The 25,685-nt window shown below is 49.4% G+C and overlaps 2 protein-coding genes across 8 annotated transcripts in view; one reads left to right on the top strand and one right to left on the bottom strand.

The window, feature by feature from the left end:
- The window catches only part of myo9b (myosin IXB), a 126,839-nt gene extending 117,358 nt beyond the window's left edge, over positions 1-9,481 (top strand). For 5 of the 7 annotated variants that reach the window (XM_033047082.1, XM_033047079.1, XM_033047083.1 and 2 more), the window contains 6 exons: positions 304-435; positions 1,755-1,869; positions 3,598-3,645; positions 4,866-5,005; positions 6,279-6,406; positions 8,597-9,481. In XM_033047082.1, coding sequence (XP_032902973.1) covers positions 304-435; positions 1,755-1,869; positions 3,598-3,645; positions 4,866-5,005; positions 6,279-6,406; positions 8,597-9,063 — 1,030 coding nt within the window. In that variant the 3' untranslated portion in view covers positions 9,064-9,481. Of the gene's footprint in view, positions 1-303; positions 436-1,754; positions 1,870-3,597; positions 3,646-4,865; positions 5,006-6,278; positions 6,418-8,596 lie in introns of all 7 variants that reach the window. The other 2 variants (XM_033047086.1, XM_033047084.1) reach the window with 2 other exon arrangements.
- A 1,063-nt stretch (positions 9,482-10,544) lies between these two features.
- Positions 10,545-24,717, bottom strand: fkbp8 (FKBP prolyl isomerase 8). Its single transcript, XM_033047078.1, has 8 exons — positions 24,243-24,717; positions 19,400-19,569; positions 19,217-19,305; positions 18,184-18,404; positions 15,740-15,912; positions 14,610-14,687; positions 12,539-12,670; positions 10,545-10,951 (listed from the first exon to the last, which is right to left on the bottom strand). Exons 1-8 carry the CDS (start codon positions 24,568-24,570, stop codon positions 10,865-10,867), a joined length of 1,278 nt encoding a protein of 425 aa, XP_032902969.1. The 5' UTR covers positions 24,571-24,717; the 3' UTR covers positions 10,545-10,864.
- Positions 24,718-25,685: the final 968 nt, after the last annotated feature.

Raw genomic sequence — 25,685 nt, 5'->3', positions numbered from 1 at the left:
TGATCATATTGAAATGCGGTGCTGACTCGAAGGGCCGAATAGCCTGCTCCTGCACCTATGTTCTATTTCTACCCATGATGCGATCCATTCAGGATATGCAGGCCCAGATCCTCCACTGTGTCAGGCTGACTTGGGCAACTCGGGTAAAGTTTTCTATATACTGTAAGAGGGAGCACGTAAATGGAGGTGGTGGTTGTACTGAACCCCAGTAAACACAGACGTAGGGGGTCTGAACTCTTCCGTCGCCGATGTTGTGCTGTTGGGATTGTGGACCCCGTGTGATGAAGATGCTCTTGGTTTCAGGGTAGCCGAGCTGGAGGAGATGAACCGCATGTCACCCAACGCACTGGCCATTGTGTTCGCTCCATGTATCCTCCGCTCTCCCGACACCTCGGACCCACTGATGAGCATGAAGGACCTCTCGAAAACAACCATGTGAGTCTTCACTCTCCTTGTTCCGTCAGGGAATCAACTCCGGCAGCTGTTCCCAGTGTTACGGGGAATAGTACAAATCTTCCCCGAACTGACGGTGGGACTTGAGGAGGCTCAGGCGGTGAGAATTTGCCTATCCTCGCGCGCGCGCCCGCCCACCCGCTCACAGAAACGATGTGGGAGAAGGCAGGAGAATGGGGTTAGGAGGGAGGGATTGATCAGCCCTGATTGAATGGCGGAGTCGACTTAATGGGCCGAATGGCCTAATTCTACTCTGATCATTTATGACCTTATGGCCTAAACCGTTGACGCGGCCACCATCTTCCCCCTCCAACGCCGCCATCTTGTGACAGCGCTAAAGCAGATTAGTGGCGGTATCTTGTGTACAAATTGGACATTGGGATTCTCCGCCCATTACAACAATTGACATTTACTTTAATGGCCATGAAGAGTGGCCTCTGGTACAGTCTGCTGCCTCGCTGCGCAGGGACCCAGGTTCATTCACGACCTCGGGTGCTGTCTGTGTGGAGTTTGCACGTTCTCCATGGGTTTCCTCCAGGATCTCCGGTTTCCTCCCACATCTCGATGGCGTGCGGGCTTGCAGCTTAATTTCCCGTTGTCAACTGTGCTGCGTGTAGGGCGTGGATGCGAACGTGGGGGACACGTGGAACTGGTGTGAGTGGGTGGTCGACGGTGGGCATGAACTTGGTGGGCCAAATGTCTAGTTTCCATGCTGTTTCTTTCAGCGTGGATTGTCTTGAGGGGTGGATAGGTGACGTAAAGAAGGTAATTTGGACAATAGACAATAGGTGCAGGAGGAGGCCATTCGGCCCTTCTAGCCAGCACCGCCATTCAATGTGATCATGGCTGATCATCCACAATCAGTTCCTGCCTTCTCCCCATATCCCCTGACTCCGCTATTTTTAAGAGCCCTATCTAGCTCTCTCTTGAAAGCATCCAGAGAACCTGCCTCCACCGCCCTCTGAGGCAGAGAATTCCACAGACTCACCACTCTCTGTGAGAAAAAGTGTTTCCTCGTCTCCGTTCTAAACGGCTGACCCCTTATTCTTAAACTGTGGCCCCTGGTTCTGGACTCCCCCAACATCGGGAACATGTTTCCTGCCTCTAGCGTGTCCAAGTGCTTAGCAATCTTATATGTTTCAATGAGATTCCCTCTCATCCTTCTAAACTCCAGAGTGTACAAGCCCAGCTGCTCCATTCTCTCAGCATATGACAGTCCCGCCATCCCGGGAATTAACCTTGTTTCCTTCTGAACGGCGCTGTGTGTGTGTTTGAGGTCTTATTGACTTGCTCGTTTGCAGGTGCGTGGAGTTGCTGATCAATGAGCAGATGCGGAAATACAAAATGAAAATGGCTGAAATCACCCAACTGGAGACGGCGGAGCAGCTTGCCGTCCGGCGCCTCTCTCTCCTCCGCGTAAGTTGCTCAACGCACAACAACAAAGACCCTCACAAAGTGCTGAAGTAACTCAGCGGCTCAGGCAGCTCAGTCCCTGGAGTAAAGCAGTAGGTGACGTTTCCGGTCGAGATCCTTCTTCAGACTGAGTCAGAGGGGAAAGGGGAACGAGAGGCATAGACGGTACTTAGGGCAAGTGAATGGAAGATATGCAAAAGGCTACGATAATCAAGGAAATGTGTAGCCCACAATGGTCTGTTGTTGGCTGTGTGATTGTTGATAATGAGATAGTGGAACTCAACAGGGCGACAGTGAAACTAGTACGACGACTAGGATGGGTGAGGGACAGAGGGAGGGGGGATGCTTGAAGTTCAGGCGATACTTGAATTTTGAGAAATCAATAAGGCTTGTAAGCTGCCCAAGTGAAATATGAGGTGCTTCTTAACCAAGTTCCTTCTTAAACAAGCAAAATATGAGGTGCTTTTCCTCCAATTTACATTTGGGTTCACTCTGGCAAAGGAGGTGTCTCAGGACAGAAATGTCAGTGGGAATGGGATGGGGAATTAAAGTGTTTGGCAACCGGGAGATCACCTAGGCCGAGGCGGACTGAGCGAAGGTGTTCAGCAAATCGACCGCCGAGTTGGCGCTAGGTAGAACAATAACAATAACAAAGGTTTTGGAAAATAGAAAGCCATTCAGCCCCCAAGTCTATGTGGTGTCATTCAGAGGCCATTCGGTCCCTCTGCTGATTTCCCCATTATTTTTGATTTTTGAAGTTGTGAAGGAATGTCACATTTGGAGTGGAAGTGAGATCAGAGCGGGTCAAGGAAGACTTCCAGAGCTGATCATAAGTTCTAGGAGCAGAATAAGGCCATTCGGCCCATCAAGCCTTCTCTGCCATTCAACCATGGCTGATCTATCTTTCCCTCTCAATCCCATTCTCTTGCCTTCTCCTCATAATGAGGCCAATAGCTGACAGTATGGTGTGTAGAAAGGAACTGCAGATGCTGGTTTATACCAAAGATCGACACAAAGCGCTGGAGTAACTCAGCGGGTCAGGCAGCATCTCTGAAGAAAAAGGATGCATGTCGTTTCGGGTCGGTACCCTTCTACCGTCTGACCCGAAACGTCGCCCATCCTTTTTCTCCAGAAATGCTGCCTGACCCGCTGAGTTACTCCAGCGCTTTGTGTCTACCTAACTGACAGCAGTCTGGGGTAGGATTGTGCTCTGGAGTGGAATGCAGAATTAAGGAGTAAGTCATTTAGAACGGAGACGAGGAAACACTTTTCCTCACAGAGAGTGGTGAGTCTGTGGCATTCTCTGCCTCAGAGGGCGGTGGAGGCAGGTTCTCTGGATGCTTTCAAGAGAGAGCTAGATAGGGCTCTTAAAAAAAAAACGGAGTCAGGAAATATGGGGAGGCAGGAACGGGGTACTGATTGTGAATGATCAGCCATAATCACATTGAATGGCAGTGCTGGCTCGAAGGGCCAAATGGCCTCCTCCTGCACCTATTGTCTATTGTCTAAGAAGAGTCACAGAGTTGACCATGCAGCCTTTTTAAATAATCTGCTCCCAAACTATCCCAGCCCTGCTGTGGGACCTGGGCTCGGACACAGATGGAAGGTTTGCTCCGCTGACATTTCTGCATCTGCTGACCCTATTTGGGACGGTTTTTGGTGATTTTTGGGGGGGTTTTTTTTCCTCTTCATCTCCTACTCCTCTCCCTCACTCTTGCCCTTGTTCTCCAGCTGTGGCCTCTTGACGTCGGGGTTTCTGCTCCGCATGACGGGGTACTGGTAGGTACTGGGCTAGTTTGGATGACCTTCCTCTCTGCATGTGTGCTCTCATCTTGCACTTCTTGCATGCATCACATCCCCCCCCCGCCTTCACTGACCGACCTCCACCCACTGCAGTGCATGCAGTGCGTGCATGCCGCCTGCCTGAGTGCCTTCGCCATCGCATGGCCACGCGCCTGGCACAGCCGGCGTTGGTCTACCCACTCAAGTGCCCCCCCCCCACCTTTTCCTCTGCAACTCCCGTCCGCCTGGCGTTGCCATGCTTGGTCGGAACCAACAGGTGGCGACATGTACGTACTGACTCGGGTGCATGTTAAACAAAGCATCTCACTGTACTGAAGTCTAGTAATAAAGTCTAAATTCATGCATTCATTCCCTCTGGGAGTAACTGGGGCCTCAACATGTGATTCATTCATTGTCCACAGATGGTCTCGATTTCAGCTGTAAAATCTGAAGGGGGGAGGGGGGTGGGGGGTGGGGAAGGGCAACATGCTTCAAAATTCCATTGAAGAGGAGCCAGAGGCTTCCCCCACCTACATACAGTAGCACAGTGGCACAGCGGTAGAGTTGCTGCCTCACAGTGCCAGAGACCCTGGTTCAATCCTGGCTACGGGTGCTGTCTGTACGCAGTTTGAACGTTCTCCCCTGTGACCTGCGTGGGTTTTCTCCAGGAAGCTCCGGTTTCCTCCCCCGCTCCAAAGACATGCAGGTTTTGTAGGTTAACAGGCTTCCGTAGATTGCCCCTGGCGTGCAGGATAGTGGTGGTGTACGGGGTGGTGCGGACCCGGTGGGCCGAAGGGCCTGTTGCCGTGCTGTATCTCTTCAGATCCGATCGCACCCTCATCCACTCCTCAGCAAATGTTAGTTGAGTGAGCTTCATCCTAAATGCCTGCAGTTGGCATCTCTGGGATAGTGAGAAGTTGACCCCATTACGATGCAATTTTGTAGACTTCCCACACTAGAAGTGAGTATTACAAAGGTGTTTCGCCCCTGGGAGTTGCCACAGTTACGCCCCATGTTGTGTGTCCCCCCCCCCCTCTACCACCACCACCACGGAGCCACCTGGTCAGGTGGATCACTGGCTGATTTTTCTCCCCCCCTTTAACATCCCACCCCTGCAGTCGTCACCCTAACCGTGATCCGTTTGGTCCAAATGTCGGATGGAACCAGTCCACCAAGGAGCTCTAACGGTGATCATCATCTTCCCTCCTCCATTTTAGAGCAAGGTGCCTCGGTCCCCAAAGGTCGCTGAGAAGCCTCCACCCCTGGTGAACCTGGAGGAGGATGAGCCGTCCGACACCGACATGGAACACGAGGAAGAAATCCTGATTGAGCAGATCCAGTCAATAAAGGAGGAGAGGTCAGCGTGGGGGGGTGGGGACGGCTATCTCCTTCTTCGATTCTGTCTGGAGGGAGGGTTGGGAGGGGGGAGGCCATTAAAATCTCCGGGCAGGGATCATTGGGGAGAAGCACCAGCCTTCCTCCCTCAATCCTCTCCTTACCCAATGTAAGCTCACAAGTTTACAGGTGCTAGGAGCAGGATTAGGCCATTCGGCCCATCGAGTCTAGGAAGAAGGGTCTCAACCCAAAACATCGCCCATTCCTTCTCTCCAAAGATGCTGCCTGTCCCGCTGAGTTACTCCAGCATTTTGTGTCTTATCTTCGGTTTAAACCAGCATCTGCAGTTCCTATCTCCACATTGAGCCTACTCCGCCATTCAATCATGGCTGATCTATCTTTACCTCTCAACCCCATTCTCCTGCCTTTTCCCCCATAACCCCCGACACCCTTAATGTCATGCCATTAACTCCCTGGACAGCAAATGGTGCCTTTGCTGGTGTGGACTCGAGATTGATCCCTGGGATGGCGGGACTGTCATATGAGGAAAGATTGAAAAGACTAGGCTTGTATTCACTGGAGTTTAGAAGGATGACGGGGGAACTTATAGAAACATATAAAATTATAAAAGGACTGGACAAGCTAGATGCAGGAAAAATGTTCCCAATGTTGGGCATCCAGAACCAGGGGCCACAGTCTTAGAATAAAGGGGAGGTCATTTAAAACTGAGGTGAGAAAAAGTCTTTTTCACCCAGAGAGTTGTCAATTTATGGAATTCCCTGCCACAGAGGGCAGTGGAGGCCAAGTCACTGGATGGATTTAAGAGAGAATATTAATGCCCCTGTCCCACTGAACGGAAACCTCTGGAGACTTTGCGCCCCACCCAAGGTTTCCGTGCGGTTCCCGGAGGTTGCAGGTGGTTGCAGGTAGTGGAAGCAGGTAGGGAGACAGACAAAAACCTCCGGGAACCGCACGGAAACCTTGGGTGGGGCGCAAAGTCTCCAGAGGTTTCTGTTCAGGTTTCCTAAGTGGGACAGGGGCATTCGATAGAGCTCTAGGGGCCAGTGATATGGGGAGAAGGCAGGCACGGGTTATTGATAGGGGGAAGATCAGCCATGATCACAAGGGATGGCGGTGCTGGCTCGAAGGACCGAATGGCCTCCTCCTGCACCCATTTTTTATGTTTCTATGTTTCTATGACTCATTTGCGCGTCAAGATGGTTGTAAGTGGTGGGTGCGTGCCAGGACTCACTGGGTTCTCGCGAGGTGATGACCATATATTTTCCCGTCCGCAGGGATCAGCTGACACTTGCACTCCCACAGTTGGAGCAGAGAGGCTCCGATGAGGAAAACCTGGATTCTGAGGCTTCCCTGAGTACGGAGAGCCTTCTCTACGATCGGCCAGGGCAAGCGGAGCCCGGAGGTCAGTAAAAAGTAGGTTGCCATCTTGTGTACTTCTGGTTTTTTTTCTCTCAGGCTCCCTTTAATATACTTTAGTTCATTATTGTCACATGTACCGAGGTACAGTGGAAAGCTTCATTCTTGTTGCATGCTATTCCAGTCAGTGAATGACTACTACACTCGTCTATAATCAAGCCGTCCACAGTGTACAGATACATGATCAAGGGAATAACGTTTAGTGAAAGATGAAGTCCAGTAAAATTCGATAAAAGATAGACAATAGATGTAGGAGTAGGCCATTCAGCCCTTCTAGCCAGCACCGCCACTCACTGTGATCATGGCTGATCATCCACAAATGTACCCCGTTCCTGCCTTCTCCCCATATCCCCTGACTCCGCTATCTTTAAGAGGTCTACCTAACTCTCGCTTGAAAGCATCCAGAGAATTGGTCTCCACTGCCTTCTGAGACAGAGAATTCCACAGATTCACAAATGTTTTTCCTCATCTCTGTTCTAAATGGCCTAACTCTTATTCTTAAACTGTGGCCCCTGGTTCTGGACTCGCCTAACATCGGGAACATGTTTCCTGCCTCTAGCGTGTCCAATCCATTAATAATCTTATATGTTTCAATAAGATTCCCTCTCATCCTTCTAAATTTCAGAGTGCACAAGCCCAGCCGCTCCATTCTTCAGCATATGACAGTCCCGCCATCCCGGGAATTAACCTTGTGAACCTTGTGCACTCCCTCAATAGCAAGAATGTCCTTCCTCAAATTTGGAGACCAAAACTGCACACAATAGTCCAGGTGTGGTCTCACCAGGACCCTGTACGCCTATTTGCTCCTATACTCAACTCCGCTTGTTATGAGGGCTTAACATACCATTAGCTTTCTTCACTGCCTGCTCTACTTGCATGCTTACTTTCAATGACTGATGAACAAGGACCCCCAGATCTCTTTTTATTTCCTCTTTTCCCAACTTGACACCATTCAGATAATAATCTACCTTCCTGTTTTTGCCACCAAGGTGGATAACCTCACATTTATCCACATTATACAGTATCTGTCATGCATCTGCTCACTCACCCATCCTGTCCAAGTCACCCTGCATCCCCCTCACAGTTCACACCTAGCTTTGTGTCATCTGCAAATGTGCTAATGTTACTTTGAATGCCTTTATCTAAATCATTGATGTATATTGTAAATAGCTGCGGTTCCAACACCGAGCCTTGTGGTACCCCACTAGTCACTGCCTGCCATTCTGAAAGGGACCCGTTAATCCCTACTCTTTGTTTCCTGTCTGGCAACCAATTTTCTATCCATGTCAGTACCCTACCCCCAATACCATGTGCTCTAATTTTGCCCACTAATCTCCTATGTGGAACCTTATCAAATGCTTTCTGAAAGTCCAGGTACACTACATCCACTGCCTCTCCCTTGTCCATTTTCCTAGTTACATCCTCAAAAAATTCCAGAAGATGAGTCAAGCATGATTTCCCCTTCACAAATCCATGCTGACTAGGACAGCCGGGCGATAGTCTGGGGGTCTTCAATTAAGTCGATGGGAGATCAGGCCCGCTCTCTAGTTGTTGATAGTTGCCTGATAACAGATGGGAAGAATCTGCCCCTGAATCTGGAAATTATACATTTTTAAACCTCTGCACCTGATGCTAACGTTCCCTACTTTGAACCCTTTTGTGCCCTCTATAACCATCTAGTGCAAAATAAAGTACAATAAATCCAAGTTTGAAGTGTAGGAAGGAACTGCAGATGCTGGTTTATTGCGAAGAAGGACACAAAAGTGCTGGAGTAACTCAGCGGGTCAGGCAGCATCTCGGAGGAAAAAGGAGGATGGGTGACGTTTCGGGTCGGAAGAAGGGTTCTGACCCTCTTGAGTTACTCCGGCATTTTGTGCTTGTACAGAGATTGAAGGCGTCGGATAGTCAGTGCAAGAAATGCTGCTGCTGCTGAAATAGAGATTTAATAGAATGGAAGGATTGTAATGTATGATTGCAGATCTGCTAATGGGACCAGCGAGCATAGAGTGGCCTGGTTTCAGCAGCATCTTGATGTTGCCAGCTTGTCCACCAGCCGTTCGATGCTGCAGGGGCGTTGGGCAATGCGCATCTCGGTCTGCACGTGTGGCGGGATGGGATGGGATGGGATGGGACGGGCTGCAGAGCCGGTGTGACGGGTGAACCTTTCTCCCCGCAGGTTCGGCGGTGTTCCAGTTCACAGGACGAGGCGAGTCGAGGCCTGCCGTCCCGGAGCCCGCGGTCGCCCCGGCTGAACCGGCGGTGGCACCGACACGCCCGCCCGTGGCGCAGCGCCGCGCCTTCTCCATGCTGGCCAGCATCAGGCTGCCCCGGCGGACGCCCCTGCTGCCCACGCGGAACATCAAGCTGCCCCCCGGCATGGTCAGCGCGGTGGGTGGTGCCGGCCCCACTGCGGGCGCAGACGGCCAGTCCCACCCGCAGCCCGTCACCATGCGGCGGCGCAACCTGCCCTCCCAGCGCTCCGACAACATCCACTCCATGTACGCGGCCGTGCAGGACATCTTGCGCCAATCCAAAGCCGGCGGCCACCCCAACGAGACCAAACCCTCCCCGGCCAAGGTCCAGAGGAGGTTCTCCGACCCTCTGGCCGACCTGCCCCACGGGGACGACGGCCCTGCCCTGTAACGTTCTCTCCACCCGGCGGAAGGAGGCCACGGATCGTCTCCATTTACACACTTACCTCGCGGAGCTGCTGAAAGCTACCCCCCTCCCCCCCTCGGCTTCACCCCCACCCGCGACCGAGGGGGAGCAGTAACGGCTCGGGACCAAGTGCGAAAGAGAGTGGGAAGTGAATGTGAAGAGTGAATGAGCGAGCGTTGGCTGTGGGTGAGAGTGACCAACAGGAGACTGAGTGAATGACCAGGGAGGTTCAAGTGCCTGAGTGACCTTCCCTTACACACCTTGCTCTGTAAGTACGTTTCCCCCACCCCCCCACGCCTGGTATGTTGAGAAGGTCAGTCTCCTTGCCTTTGTCCACCTGAAACTATTTTCTCCCATCTGTGTAAAAGTACCGTTTTTATATAAATAAATGTTCTCCTTTGTATTTTTACTTGTCACGTTGAAATGAACACGACACATTCGGGCTGGGACTGATGCGCAGTATCTCGCATACAACACTGGGGCTTAAATTAGTCAAGAACTCTTTTGCCTGAGGAGTTTATGCCCCTGTCCCACTTAGGAAACCTGAATGGAAACCTCTGGAGACTTTGCGCCCCACCCAAGGTTTCCGTGCGGTTCCCGGAGGTGGTAGGGAGACTGACGGGAACCTCCGGGAACCTCTGGAAACCTTGGGTGGGGCGCAAAGTCTCCAGAGGTTTCCATTCAGGTTTCCTAAGTGGGACAGGGGCATAAGTCTATGGAAAGCTGTTTAGTTTAGAGATACAGTGCGGAAACAGGCCCTTCGGCATACTGAGTCCACACCGACTAGCTATCCCCCGCACACTAAGACCATCCTACACACACACACACATAGGGGACAATTTACATTTATACCAACCCAATTAACCTGCAAACCTGTTTACGCAGGGTGAGAGGAAACCGAAGATCTCGGAGAAAACTCACGCAGGTCACGGGGAGAATGTACAAACTCCGTACGCACAAGCATCCGTAGGCAGGATCGAACCCGGGTCTCCGGCGCTGTAAGGCAGTAGCTCTACCGGTGGCTTCCATATTGTCACGTGTGCACGCCAGTGAGATACCCTGTGCATATATCAGACATGCACGAGTCACCAGATTTCGCTGCCACATCTACAAAAAGCCCGGTCCACGTGCTGGATGCACTGGAGCGGCTCCCGATCTAGGCGAGCCCCAGGCTGCTGCTGGGCCTACCCCCGTCGCTCTCGAACGTATCCTCCCCACATGGATGTTTAAGAAGGAACTGCTGATGCTGGAAAATCGAAGGTAGACAAAAACGCTGGGGAAACTCAGCGGGCGAGGCAGCATCTATGGAGCGAAGGAAATAGGCGACGTTTCGGGAACCGAAACGTCGCCTATTTCCTTCGCTCCATAGATGCTGCCTCGCCCGCTGAGTTTCTCCACATTGATTGTCCGTGTGATTCCTATCTCCTTCCCCATAAGTTTCCACAGCAACACTCACTCACATCGAATTCAATATAAACATTTTATTAGAATTATATAAACATTTTGCATAAATTTCACTCAACAGGTAGCTAGCTCTAAGCCACCGCGAAGAAATAAATTAAATCTAATCAGTGTTTTATAATGTGGAGCTATCGATCACTACATGCTTTCTTTCTCCACAAGGATGTCAAGGGCAAGGGGTGGCTGGAGTCCAATAACACTATGTACAATACCTGACACAGTGTGAGGCTCAGAATGTTCTGGGGCAGGGAGTTAAATCAGCACTGTTCGAGTTTTTGTCGTGGACCCGTCCCGCTATGGGATACCCGGCCCGCGCTGTAGTGCGTTAGGTTCTTGCGGCGACAATGACGGACACGGCCACGCCGCCAACTGCGACCACGGTCGCCCCAAACAGCCACTTCCACGGGATATTCTGCAGCCGTAGATAAAGAACAACAGACCCATCAGCCCGAAGAAAGGGTCGAGACCCGAAACGTCGCCCATTCCTTCTCTCCAGAGATGCTGCCTCACCCGCTGAGTTACTCCAGCATTCTGTGTCTACCTTCGATTTAAACCAGCACCTGCAGTTCTTTCTTACACACTCTCACACCATCACTTCCCCCAACAGCGTGACCCCTCAGGATAGGCATAACATGCCAGAGTAACTCAGCAGGACAGGCAGCATCTCTGGAGAGAAGGAATGGGTGACGTTTCGGGTCGAGACCCTTCTTCAGACTTCAGAGTAGGAAGTAGTATTTCTCCATCCAAAACGTGACCCATTCCTTCTCTCCAGAGATGCTGCCTGTCCCACTGAGTTACTCTAGCATTTTGCGTCTATCTATGGTGTAAACCAGCATCTGCAGTTCCTTCCTACGCACCTCGATCCCTCAGGTGTGGACGCAGAGTGAAATGTTGGGAGGTCATGCTGCAGTTATATAAGATGTTGGTGAGGCTGTATTTTAGGAGTATTGTGTTCAGTTCTGGGCACCATGTTATATCAAGGGTGGTGAATCTGTCGAATTCATTGCCACAGACAGCTGTGGAGGCCAAGTCAATGGGTATTTTTAAGGCGCAGGTTGACAGATTTTTGATCAGTACATGTGTAAGGGGTTATGGGGAGAAGGCAGGAGAATGGGGTTGAGAGGGAAAGATAGATCCGCCATGATTGAATGGCCTCATTCTTGAATTTATGAAGTTAGAAAGGGTACGAGCATGTTGCCTGGACTCGAGGGCCTGAGCTGTAGGGAGACGTTGAGCAGGCTGGGACTCTATTCCTTGGAGCGCAAGAGGATGAGGGGTGATCTTATAGAGGTGTATAAAATCATGAGAGGACACACAGAGTCTCTTGCCCAGAGTAGGTGAATCGAGGACCAGGGGGCATGGGTTTAATGTGATGGCGAAAAGAATCCGCGGGGTAGCTTTTTCCACACAAAGGACAGTGGGTGTATGTTAACGAGCTGCCAGAAGAGGTATTTGTGACAGGGACTATTGCAATGTTTAAGAAACATTTAGACAGGTACATGGATAAGACAGATTTAGAAGGATATGGGCCAAACAGAGGCAGATGGGACATGTTAGCAGGTGTGGGCAAGTCGGGCCTGTTTCCATGCTGTATAACTGTAAAGATCCCTCTACGCTATCCCTTCAAATCTCCCAGTTGAGACGAGCATGGGTTAGATAGCGCAATGACATGGGTTAGATAGAGCAACGACATGGATTAGATAGCGCACAGCTCCCTCTACACTGTCTTTATCTAGTCATGCGCCCTTTACTTTCCTTACCCTTGAGTATCTGTATAGAAACATAGAAAATAGGTGCAGGAGTAGGCCATTCGGCCCTTCGAGCCTGCACCGCCATTCAATATGATCATGGCTGATCATCCAAATCAATATCCCATACCTGCCTTCTCTCCATACCCCCTGATCTCTTTAGCCATGAAGCCACATGAGCCATGTAGTATGAACAGCTTGCACCCAGAGTGAAAGGAAATAGTAAACAACAAAGACTTTAGTTCACGTACCCATGAGAATCGCGATGGCGAGGAGACGGGGGGAATAGCCATATCCCCGAGCATCTTCCGGTACATTGCCTGCTCCACAGTCCGCTGCTCGGATTGCTTCCTCAGTAGCTGGGAGAGTTCGACCAGAATCGCCTGCACAGCAGCGGCAGCCGTTAGCAGATCTCAAACATGCACAAGGCAATCAGCAGCAGCACTACACAAGGACGTGACCTCGTCCAACATATACCCAGGACATCTTTGTGGAACGGGGACAACCCCACGGTGAGTGAGGCCAGAGCCAAGACCCACGGGTGACCCAGTTATACAGGGATAGTGAAACGCCGGGATAGAGTGGAGGGGGAGAGGATGTTTCCACTAGGTTTTCTCTGGGTTTTATTATTATTAATGTTTAGTGTTTTCTGAGTCATTCGTAACTGTCACTGTATGTCATGTTGTTACTTGTGGGCGGAGCACCAAGGCAAATTCCTTGTATGTGAATACGTGGCCAATAAACTTACTTACACTAGTGGGAGAGGCTAGGACCACAGGCCATAACCTCAGAATAAAATAACATGCCTTTAGGTAGATGAGAAGGAATTTTTTTCGTCAGACGGTGGTGAAACTGGAATTCATTGCCACAAAAGACTGGCGGCCAAATCAATGGATATTTTTAAGGTGGAGATTGACAGATTTTGATCAGTACAGGTCGGGGGTTATGGGGAGAAGGCAGGAGAATGGGGTTGAGAGGGAAAGATAGATCAGCCATGATCGAATGGCGGAGTAGACTTGATGCAGAACATAGATTCGGCCCACCGAGTCGACCATCGACACCACACTACACTCGTACACTAACACTACCCTACACACTCGGAACAATTTATAATTCATACTGAAGCCAATTAACCTATAAACATGTACGTCTTTGGAGTGTTGTTCAATCCTGACCACAGGTGCTGTCTGCACAGAGTTTGCACGTTCTCCCTGTAACCGCGTGGGTTTTCTCTGGGTGCTCCGGTTTCCTCCCACACCCAAAAGACGGGCAGGTTTGTAGGTTAAATGGCCTTTGCGTAGTGTCGGCGCGGACTCGGTGGGCCGAAGGGCCTGTTTCCACGCTGTATCTCTACAGTCTCATCTCCAGGCCTACATACCTTGTGCTTGAAAGGTTGGATTAAGCCGGGTTGTGGCTGGTAGGTACACAATGGTTCGAATGAGCTCCCGCGTCATAAACTTTCTACGATACTACAAAAAACCCCAATTGCAGGAAAAATGTTCCCAATGTTGGGCGAGTCCAGAACCAGGGGCCACAGTCTTAGAATCAAGGGGAGGTCATTTAAGACTGAGGTGAGAAAAAAAATTTTCACCCAGAGAGTTGTGAATTTATGGAATTCCCTGCCACAGAGGGCAGTGGAGGCCGAGTCACTAGATGGATTTAAGAGAGAGTTAGGTAGAGCTCTCGGGGCTAGTGGATTGTCAAGGGATATGGGGAGAAGGCAGGCACGGGTTATTGATAGGGGACGAACAGCCATGATCACAATGAATGGCGGTGCTGGCTCGAAGGGCCGACTGGCCTCTCCTGCACCTATTTTCTATGTTTCTATGAATATGAAAATGCAATGACGCAACCCATAATAGGCACTCGAAGCACGAGAATCTAATTCACACCCACTTGTATATCAAAGCACAAATCCAAAATACACTTCAATCGCACGGGTAAAATGCAAAAGACACAAACTAAATGTGGGCATGCGCGCAGAGCCATGCGTGCTAAGCATCGTAAGAGTGTTTAGAATTGTGCCCATAGCTGTGTGTGAATGTGTGTGAATGTATGTGAGTGATTGGTGGTGGTCGGAGGGGCCGTAGGCGCAGATTGGCAGCCACGCTTCCGTCAGTCTGCCCCAGGGCAGCTGTGGCTACAGAAGTAGCTTACCACCACCGAGTGTGACTGAGGAGTGAATTAATAATGCGATGTAAAGCGCCTTGAGTATTAGAAAGGCGCTATATAAATCCCATCAAATTATTATTATTATTATTATAGCTCCCGATGAATGAGCCAGATTATGCCTGCTCATATTCTGTTGCCTTCCCCGCTCACCTTATTCGATGGCTCGAGTCTTGCGGCATGTTTCAGGACTGGTATCGCTTCTGTGTACTCGCCCTGCAACGTCAGAACCTGACAACGGAGAAACAAGCCATGATGGGGTCAGGGGTATGGCCACTCACGACATTTTTCACCCAGAGAGTTGTGTGGAATTTATGGAAATTCCCTGCCCCAGAGGGCAGTGGAGGCCAAATCACTGGATGGATTTAAGAGAGAGTTAGATAGAGCTCTAGGGGGGCAAGTGGAGTCGAGGGATATGGGGAGAAGGCAGGCAAGGGTTATTGATAGGGGACGATCAGCCATGATCACAGTGAATGGCGGTGCGGGCTCGAAGGGCCGAATGGCCTCCTCCTCCACCTATTTTCTATTTAACTGAAATTGGACAGTTATTCCCATCTCATAAGACGGTTTGAGTTAGACTTTATAGACTTTGAGAGATACATGGGTGTAAACAGTCCCTTCGGCCCACCGAATCCGTGCCGGATTCGATGGGCCGAAGGGACTGTTTACACCCTTGTGATCACCCTGTACACTAGCACTATCTTACACACTAGGGACAATTTACAATTTACAGAAGCCAATTAACCTACAAACCCGTAGTCGGGATCGATCCAAGGACTGCGGCGCTGTAAGGCGGCAGCTCTAACGGGTGCTCCGTTTTCCTCCCACGTCCCAAAGACGTGCAGGTTTGTAGGTTAATTGGCTTTGGCAAGTTGTGTAACAAATAAATTGAGAAGAAAGGAAAAAGGAAGAGGAGGAGCCCGAGGGCTGAGGGAGAGCTGAGAAGGGGAGGAGACAACAAAGGCTACCGGAAATTGGCGAATTCAATGTTTATGCCACTAGGGTGCAGACTGCCCAAGCGGAATATGAGGTGCTGCTCCTCCAATTTCCGGTGGTGCTCACTCTGGCCATGGAGGAGGCCCAGGACAGAGAGGTCGGATTCGGAATGGGAGGGGGAGTTGAAGTGCTGAGCCACCGGGGGATCAGGCTGGTTAATGCGGACTTACCATAAAAAAATCTGGAGGTAATAAAGCTGTTAAAAATGTATACAGAATGTTATAAAGAAAGATTAATTTCAGAAAGGTTGGAATATTGAGGCTAGCCACCAGTGGATTGGAGCCTACCTTCCCTTTTCTAAAGAGTGCCTTGATGTTGTTGGGTTGGTGCTTGAGGGCTGCATTTGAGGATTTAAGTGCAGCCTCAAAATGTTCCAGCTTCAACTGGGCCGCAGCCAGGTTATTTAGGCACTTCACCTTCACATCCGATAACTCCTGCTCTTCCTCCAGCGAAAATTCAACTGCAAGGTGAAACACAAAGCATCAGAGTACATGCGAGAGGGGGACCTGTGAGTAGAAGCACAATCAAACGGTGAGAAAGGCGATTGTTTCCAGCAGAATGCAAAAGTGGCCTGGGAATACATGGAACATAGAACAGTACAGGACAGGAACAGGCCACTCGGCCCACAATGTTGGTGCTGAACATGATGCCAAGCTACGATCTCATCTGCCTGTACATGATCCCTGCACTTCCATGTGCCGACCCAAAACCTCTTAAATGCTACTAATGTGTCTGCTGCTGATAGTGGTAGCAGAAATAGCTCAGGACACTTCCAGTTTCCAGCCCCGCTCTTCAAGGTTGGGTAGACTTGAAGAGCTTCCTCCACACAGTCCAGCCCACTGTCACAGTCTCCTCAAGCAACCAGACTAGCCTTGTAGGAAAAGAAATGCAGTGAAAACTTGGTGGTGATCGCAACCAAGGAACAGATGCCACCTGGTCACAGGGGTGACTGGAAGACCTGGAAGTCCCTCAATAGGCTTCGTGCCAGGATGGGCTGATACAAGACCAATCTGAACAAACGGGGCTGTGTAGATGCGGCGGACACTGAATGTGAATGTGGAACATCTGTACAATCCATGCCACACCTACTAAGATGCCCACTTCTTGGTGAACAATGCTGCCTGGATGATCTAGTGGTGGCAAACAAAAAGGTTGTCCACCGTGCAAGCGCCTGGCCCAACATTTGAAACATGAATGATGGACACGAAAGAAGAATGTCAGTAAGTACGTTTATTGGCCAAGTATTCACATACAAGGAATTTGCTTTGGTGCTCCGCCCACAAGTAACAACATGACATACAGTGACAGTTACGAATGACTCAGAAAACACTAAACATTAATAATAATAAGATATTAATGATAAAACATGTATCTGCTTACACCACCGCCGCTGGGCAACACGTTCCAGGTCTCCTCCACCCTCGGTGTAAAAAAAAAACTTGCCCCGCACATCTCCATTAAACCTTCCCCCTCTCATCCAGTGGTGATGCCCTCTCGTGTTGGTCATTTCCACCCTGGGGAAAATGTTCAGATTATCCACCCTGTGTTCCTCTCATCATTTTATACACTTCCATTAAGTCTTCCCCCTCAACCTCCGACAATCCAGAGAAAACTATTCAAGTTCTCCAACCTCCCCCTTGTTGCTGAAACCTGCTAATCGGGCAGCGTTCTGGTAAACCTCCTCTGTGCCCTCACCAAAGCTTCCACATCCCTCCTGTAGACAATAGACAATAGGTGCAGGAGTCGGCCATTCGAGCCAACACCGCCATTCAATGTGATCATGGCTGATCATCCCCAATCAGTACCCCGTTCCTGCCCTCTCCCCATATCCCCTGACTCCGCTATTTTTAAGAGCCCTATCTAGCTCTCTCTTGAAAGCATCCAGAGAACCTGCCTCCACCGCCCTCTGAGGCAGAGAATTCCACAGACTCACCACTCTCTGTGAGAATAAGTGTTTCCTGGTCTCCGTCCTGTAACGGGGCGACCGGAACTGCACGCAACACTCCAAATGTGGCCGGATCAAAGTCCAATAGATCCGTGTGGTGATAATGAGGGGGTCAAACTGACTATGAGTAAAGGGCCCCGAGAATAACAAACCAGAGGGCGGCAACAACAAAAGTACTATTCTATTCAAGTTTGCTGACGACACGAAGATTTGTGAAAGTAGTTTTGTAAAGGGCAGAAAGTGAAAGGAAGACTTTGCAAAAGGCCAATACCAATAATCGCCAGTTATTAATTTTGGTCAAAGGTGTTCCGATTACAGTATTAAATAAAATGAGGGAAAACTGGTTACAGAATGAGTTTTGAGAGTTATCAGTTATTACTCATTCACCGCCATTTACACTCATTCATCAGTTATAACTCATTCATTAGTCAGAGATTGGTAAATCTGTCGAAATCTTTGCCACAGAAGGCTGTGGAGGCCAAGTCAATAGATGTTTTTATAGATAGATTCTTGATTAGTACGGGTGTCGGGGGTTATGGGGAGAAGGCAGGAGAATGGGGTTAGGAAGGAGCGATCGAGCAGCCACTATTGCGGAGCAGACTTCATGGGCCGTTTGGCCTAATTCTGCTCCTATCACTTATGAGTGTTGAGAGTGGGTTATTGAGTTATGAGTTATACTGGTTACAACAAAATGAGAGAGAACTGGTTACAGAAGGAATCTAAAACCTTGGTCTCACTGATAAGTGACCGGGCTACCGTCACTGGTCAGAATGTACCTCCACATACCTTTGGAGTTGGCGTTTATAATATTGAGAGCAATGTCGTACGAGCTGATTGCGAAGACATACTCGCTCCGGAGAAAGTAGGTGTTCCCTCGCTCTCTCTTCATGTTGGACTGCAGTAGGCGCTCCTTGCCCGACAGGAGTTCGATGTCCGGCCCGTCCTTCACTGAGAGAAGCTGGATCTCGATGTACACCGTGGCATTGGAGGGCACGCAGGGCCGGGTGCTGTCAGGAGGGGGGGGGGGGGGGGGTGAGAGAGAGGGCACGGTAAAAAGGGCTGCACAACCTTCACACCACCGGTCTTGATGAAGGTCCCTTTGAGGATGGTGTATTGTGTTGCCCCCCTTTAACATAAAAGTCGGCATGGGGGGGGAGGGGGGGGGGGGACACACGGTTCCTGCCTGACAGCGCCAGGGACCTTGGTTTGACAGACCCCCCTTCTGTTGGTCTGCCAAAACGGATAATCCAGAAAGGTTCTGGAACCAAGGGGGCCAGAAAAACGGTGGTGGACCTGTATATATGTCTGAGTAAGTGGCAGTATGTGATTGAGAGGAAACTGCAGTTGGTGGTGTTACTGTACTACTGGTGTCCTTAGAACAGAGGATACCCACTCTCAGGGCAGCTATTCATTCGGCTGGTCCAGTTACATTTCTGGTAGATAGAACCTACGCTGCACTCCCTCAGTAGCAAGAATGTCCTTCCTCAAATTAGGGGACCAAAACTGCACACAACACTCTAGGTGTGGTCTCACTAGGGCTCTGTACAACGGCAGAAGGACCTCTTTGCTCCTACTGTATATTCGATTCCTCTTGTTATAAAGGCCAATTATAGATTAATTGGCTTCGGTACGAATTATAAATTGTCCCCAAGGGTGTAGGATAGTGCTAATGTAAGGGGTGATTGCTGGTCGGCGTGGACTCGGTGGGCTGAAGTTAAACCTAATTTAAAAAGAAATGGAGGTGAAGAGGCACTGGAAGAATTCCATTGCTTTCAAAGGCTCGGCTTTACTGAGAGGCTGTCAGTCAGCACCTACCTACCTGCCCAGACAGCCAAAGGCATACTTGGCATCGGAGATGATTAACGCTGTCTCCCCCGGGTCCATCAGCTGGATGCAAAGGTCCAAGGCCTGCGGAGAGATGGAGACACACGCTGAAGCAAGTTCCTCGCGCAACCTGCACCTTGCAAAGGCACAAAGGTACCAACTGCTTACCAGCACCAACCTGGATAACGTCCCCATCCCCCACAGTGAAGGTGAGGGAAGAGTCTTCCTCTACCTCGCTCCCATCCTCCAGTGACATCTTCAGCCGCACAGTCACATTCTGACATTTCTGTGGTCTGGGCTCCTCGTTCTGACCCGCTATCAGGACTTTCTTTCTCAGCAGCTCGTTCCCTGCAGGGATTAAGAATAAGGGGCAAGCCATTTAGAACGGAGACGAGGAAACACTTTTTTTTCCACAGAGAGTGGTGAGTCTGTGGAATTCTCTGCCTCAGGTTCTCTGGATTCTTTCAAGAGAGAGCTAGATAGGGCACTTAAAAATAGCGGAGTCAGGGGATATGGGGAGAAGGCAGGAACGGGGTCCTGATTTGGGATGATCAGCCATGATCGCATTGAATGGCGGTGCTGGCTCGAAGGGCCAAATGGCCTACTCCTGCACCTATTGTCTATCAATTGCCTGACTCACCCATGCTGCAAGACATAGTGGGTTAAAAGCAGAATAGAGGAACGAATGTGTGGAAAGGAACTGCAGATGCTGGGATATACTGAATATGGACACAAAGTGCTGGAGTAACTCAGCGGGTCAGGCAGCATCTGTGGAGGAAAAGGATAGGTGACGGTTCGGGTCAGTCTGAAGAAGGCTCCCGACCCAAAACGTCACCCGTCCTTTTTCTCCAGAAGTGCTGCCTGACCTGCTGAGTTACTAGAGCACTTTGTATACAGAGGAGGTCATGTCTGTGCCTCTTTGAACCTGCCATCCAGGATGAATCTACTTGCCTTTTGACCACTTTTCCAGTTTATCCCCCTATCCACAAATACCCTTGAATGTCCAAAAGGTCTACCAGAGCTCATTATTATTCTCCACCCTGATCTCACGTTCCTCCTCCCCCTTCTCCTTGGTGAAAACAGGTGCAAATAACATGTTGAGTAGCTCGTCTGCATCCTCTGACTCCAAGCATAAACTCCCTTCTTTATCCCCGAGTGGCCCTACTCCTTTGCCTGTTGTTTTTAATGTACGTACGCATGAAAAGTCATGGGATTTTCTTTAATCCAACTGGCTAAAGATATTTGTGTGGCCCCTTTAATCCCTAATTGTCCCCCGAGTTCTTTCCTGCTTGCTTTATATCCCTTCAGGTCCTGTTTAATTTCCTCTGTGTGAACCTGACTATGTTTCCACTAATGGGAGAGTCTAGGACAAGAGGTCATAGCCTTAGAATTAATGGATATTCTTGTAGGAAGGAGATGAGGAGGAATTTCTTTAGTCAGAGGGTGGTGAATCTGTGGAATTCTTTGCCCCAGAAGGCTGTGGAGGCCAAGTCAGTGGATATTTTTAAGGCAGAGTTAGATAGAATCTTGATTAGTACGGGTCTCAGGGGTTATGGGGAGAAGGCAGGAGAATGGGATTAGGAGGGAGAGATAGATCAGCCACGATTGTGACCTTATAACTTGTGACCCAACACACGCTTCCTCGATACGTGCACATCCAGTACAATTTCAACATGCTTCCCTCCTCCTGCACCCGTCCTCTTTGCAAGAGAAGACCAGAACATCATTAGCTGTCTGAATTGCTGAGTAATCCTACATTTTCCTTAAGAGATACAGCAGGGTAACAGGCCCTTCGGCCCATCGAGTCCGCGCCGACCAGCAATCACCCTGTACGCTAGCACTATCCCACGCACTGGGGACAATTTGCAGAAGCCAATTAACCTACAAACCTGCACGTCTTTGGAGCGTGGGATAAACTGGAGCACCCGGAGAAAACCCACACGGTCACAGAGAGAACGTACAAACTCCGTACAGACAGCACAGTGAAGGTGGGTCTCTGGCACTCTAAGGCAGTCGTTCCACCGCTGCGCCACCTTACATATTGATTTAGTGTTTCAAAGACCAGCCACCCCACAACCTCTTTACACGCAAACATTTCCTAGTTTCCTGTTATTTAAAGAGAAGGTTTATCAATTTTACATATTAAATGGCAGAAATTTCCCCCCCCCCCACCCCCACCACACTGTCGTCCATCTGCTGCTTTCTGGCACATTGTCTAAGCTGCCCATCTTCTTTTGCAGACTCTCCTTGTGACTGCTTACACATTGCCGCATGATGGGATAGAGCTGTGATGTCCTTGTGTCAGATAGTCTCAGGGCACTCAATGCCGTGGTGAACATACAGGTAGTTCTGCTACGACATGGTAATTGCGCTCCTAAGAAACCTCGTGTGCTAGCAAATCACAATATACAAACAACTGCGGAGTAGGCTTGATGGGCCGAATGGCCTAATTCTGCTCACATAACATGAAGTTATAAATTGTGTTAATGGGGAAAGGCGGGGGGGGGGGGTGGGGGAGCTAGACAGTTAAGTTTAGAGATACAGCATAGAAACAGGCCAACATCTCTCCAAATTATTTTCCTCTTTCTCTTATAACCCCTCTGTTTAGTTTAGAAACATAGAAAATAGGTGCAGGAGGAGGCCATTCATTGTGATCATGGCCGATCGTCCCACATCAATAACCCGTGCCTGCCTTCTCCCCATATCCCTTGACTCCACCAGCCCCTAGAGCTCTATCTAACTCACTCTTAAATCCTCTAACTCTCTCTTAAATCCAGAGGCAGAGATGCTGCCCGTCTCGCTGAGTTTAGAGATAAAGCACAGAAACACAGGCCCTTCGGCCCATCGAGTCCACACCGACCATCGCTCACCCGTTCACACACGTTCTATGTTACCCACTTATGCATCCGCAAACCCTGCACACAATTTACAGAGGATAATAAATCTATAAACCTGCACCTCTTTGGGATGCGGAAGGAAACCGGAGCACCTGGAGGAAAACCACGCAGTCACAGAGAAGAACGTGCAAACTCCATGCAGTCAGCACCCGAGGTCGGGATGAAACTCGGGTCTCTGGTGCTGTGAGGCAGCAGCACTACCAGCTGCACCACTGTTTCAGACTCGCAATAACAAAGTTATGTTTCACCACAGGGTTTTCAAAAATAAAGGTTTTTTTTTTAATAACTATAGGTTCATATTTGTGCTTGCAACTTAACAATACTAAATGCTGTGTGTTAAATTGTTTTGAATTGATTAATATGCCACAGAGGCTGTGGAGGCCAAGAATGTGTATTTTTAAGGCAGAGATCGATAGATTCTTGACTAATATGGGTGCCAGGGTTTTATGGTGAGAAGGCAGAAGAATGGGGTTAAAAGGGAAAGATAGATCTTTAGATAAATAGAAAGATAGACTGATCTATAAAATGTTAACAGTAAACTTCAAACTTTGTGGTTATTCTGTGAATAAAACCCAACAGAAACACCGGGACAGGCAGCAACTCTGGAGAGAGGGAATGGGTGACATTTCGGGTCGAGACCCTTCTTTAGACTCTGAAGAAGCGTCTCGACTCGAAACGTCACCCCATTCCTTCACTCCAGAGATGCTGCCCGTCTCACTGAGTTACTCCAGCTTTTTGTGTCTCTCTTCGGTTAAGCAGGCGTCTGCAGTTCCTTCAAACACACGCACACCAAGAGAACCAGCCTCAGTTCAAGAAAATATTTCTGACAATGTTAGAAACATAGAAAATAGGTGCAGAAGTAGGCCATTTGGCCCTTCGAGCCTGCACCGCCATTCAATATGACCATGGCAGATCATCCAACTCCCCCTGATCCCTTTAGCCACAAGGGCCACATCTAACTCCCTCTTAAATATAGCCAATGAACTGTGGCCTCAACTACCTTCTGTGGCAGAGAATTCCACAGATTCACCACTCTCTGTGTGAAAAATGTTTTTCTCATCTCGGTCCTAAAAGATTTCCCCCTTATCCTTAAACTGTGTCCCCTTGTTCTGGACTTCCCCAACATCGGGAACAATCCTCCTGCATCTAGCCTGTTCAACCCCTTAAGAATTCTGTACGTTTCTATAAGATCCCCCCTCAATCTTCTAAATTCCAGCGAGTACAAGCCGAGTCTATCCAGTCTTTATTGTTGTGCTGTCTTGTCAGCCCTACAGACAAGGCAGAGGCAGCACAACTTCAATACTTCAGATAGGCCAGATGGGTGGAGGATTAAGTGTTAAGGACAGGTGAAGGAAAAAAATAATATTAACATTTTGGAAAAAAAACAATTAAAATGTGGATTATGGAGATGTCTGAGACCGCACACTTGGAAAAAATTAGACTTGCCTTAATTGACAAACCAGAATTGTTTGCGAGAATATGGTCTCCATTTATTGATTTTCTGAAAGGGTAAATTGGTCCAGCATGGACATTTGACTGAAACTTGAACCCAGGATTGGATGAATAGTCACATTTTATAATCTACGGATCTATCTCCAAAATTGTATTATTGGTCATTTATCCTATTTTTTCTTCTCTTTCTCTCCCCCCCCCTTCTTTCTATCTATATAAAAAAATAAAAAATAAAATAAATAGAAGCTGTGTTAATATGTAATTGATAAACGAGGACCCCAGCTATTAACAATATGTAATTGATAAACAAGTTGTGTTTTGATTACATAGAAACATAGAAAATAGGTGCAGGAGTAGGCCATTCGAGCCTGCACCGCCATTCAATATGATCATGGCTGACCATCCAACTCAGTATCCTGTACCTGCCTTCTCTCTATACCCCCTGATCCCTTTAGCCACAAGGGCCACATCCAATTCCCTCTTAAATATAGCCAATGAACTGGCTTCAACTACCTTCTGTGGCAGATAATTCCACAGATTCACCACTCTGTGTGAAAAATGTTTTCCTCATCTCGGTCCTAAAAGACTTCCCCCTTATCCTTAAATTACGATATGTATATGCTTCTAATAAAAATATTATTAAAAAAATGTAAAAGGACAGGTGACCCATACCAAGGACCTGCAGCCATTCTTCATCTGGTTTGTCGGAACTGTCCGGGTCTGCTGCTGCGCTCTGGGTCTCTTCACTGACCTCGCTGGTGTTGGGTTCTGAACCTTGCTGATCCTCGCCTGGGACCTGTGGCTCCTCTGACACTCCTACATCTTCTAGAGACGGGGGGCCATTGGAATCGTCCTCGTCCGTGTCACTGCCGGTGCTCTCGATGTCATCGCCGCTCGCCAGGAGCGAAGGCTTCAGCAGGGGGTCGTTGCACTTGTTCCCTTGGCTCGGCGAATGTGTATCCCCGGATGCTCCCCGCGGTCCCCAGCTCATCTCGTCCATCCTCAATCAACAGCTGCAAGTGAAAAATCAACCAGATCTCTCTCTCTCTCTCTCCATGGTCATGTTTCTCCCATATCTGCCCGGCACCAACTCACGTCCTCCATCCATCCACTCCCTCCCTACTCTCCCGTCCCGTTCCCCACGCAAAATGCCCTTCCATCTCTCCCTCCCTACTCTCCCATCCACGTCTGGTTCCCCAGGCAAAATGCCCTTCCATCTTTATTTATATGATAATATATGGACACATTGATCTGTTTTGTAGTCAATGCCTACTATGTTCTGTTGTGCTGAAGCAAAGCAAGAATTTCATTGTCCTATCAGGGACACATGACAATAAACTCACTTGAACTTGAACCCTCCTCTCAACTTTATCTTTCACTCGCTAACCCACAATCTCTCTCCCTCATTCTCCCGACCGCAGCTCCCATCTCTTCCACTCCCCAACCCTCCATGTAAACTCCACCTCCCTCCCTCTCTCTCTCATCCTACCCTGCCTTCCAACCTCTCTCACTCTCCCTGTCTCCCAACCTCTCTCTCACTCTCCCTGTCTCCAGCCCTCCATCTATCCATCTCTGGCTTTCCATCACTCCATATCTCTCTCTTCCTACCTTTGTCCCTTTGTCCTGAACTCCCTTTCTACTTCATCTATATCTCTCCTTCCCTCTATCCTATCTTCTGTGCCATTTTCTCTTCTCTCCATTTATTTCTCTCCTTTCTCTATCTATTCGTTTCTCTGTCATCTATTCCCCCCCCCCTCAGTCTCACCCCTCTCCTCCATTCTTCACTCCTTCCCCTCTCTCCATTTTTCTGAAGCTCACTGCCTCTCCCCTACACATATCGCCCCTTCCTTCCATCCCAATCTCTCTCCCATTCCCTGTGCCCCCCTCGCTCTCCCATCCCTCCGACCCCCTCGTTCCCTGTCCCCCGATCTTCCATTCCATGTCACCCTGCCTCCCTTTCTCACCCTCCCATTGTCCCCTTCTCTCAGCACCCACATCTCTCTTGCTTCCCTAGCTCTCTCCACTCAATCCCTCTCTCGCTCTCCCCTTCTCTCCATCGCACTCTCTCCTTCTCTCCATTCCCCTCCCACCTTTCTCCCCTCTGTCTCCCTCCAG

This window comes from Amblyraja radiata, chromosome 29 (assembly GCF_010909765.2).
Source record: "Amblyraja radiata isolate CabotCenter1 chromosome 29, sAmbRad1.1.pri, whole genome shotgun sequence".
NCBI lineage: Eukaryota > Metazoa > Chordata > Chondrichthyes > Rajiformes > Rajidae > Amblyraja > Amblyraja radiata.
Note: the sequence above shows the minus strand (reverse complement) of the source record. Positions and strands in the feature narration are given on the sequence as shown.

Coding starts and splice junctions, on each gene's coding strand:
- fkbp8 (XM_033047078.1), bottom strand. CDS start 24,570: ATGGACGAGATGAGCTGGGGACCGCGGGGAGCATCCGGGGATACACAT. Junction 19,306..19,399: donor GGGATGGGGACGTTATCCAG/GTTGGTGCTGGT, acceptor ATCTCTCCGCAG/GCCTTGGACCTTTGCATCCA. Junction 12,671..14,609: donor GACTCGAGCCATCGAATAAG/GTGAGCGGGGAA, acceptor GCTGCTGTGCAG/GCGATTCTGGTCGAACTCTC.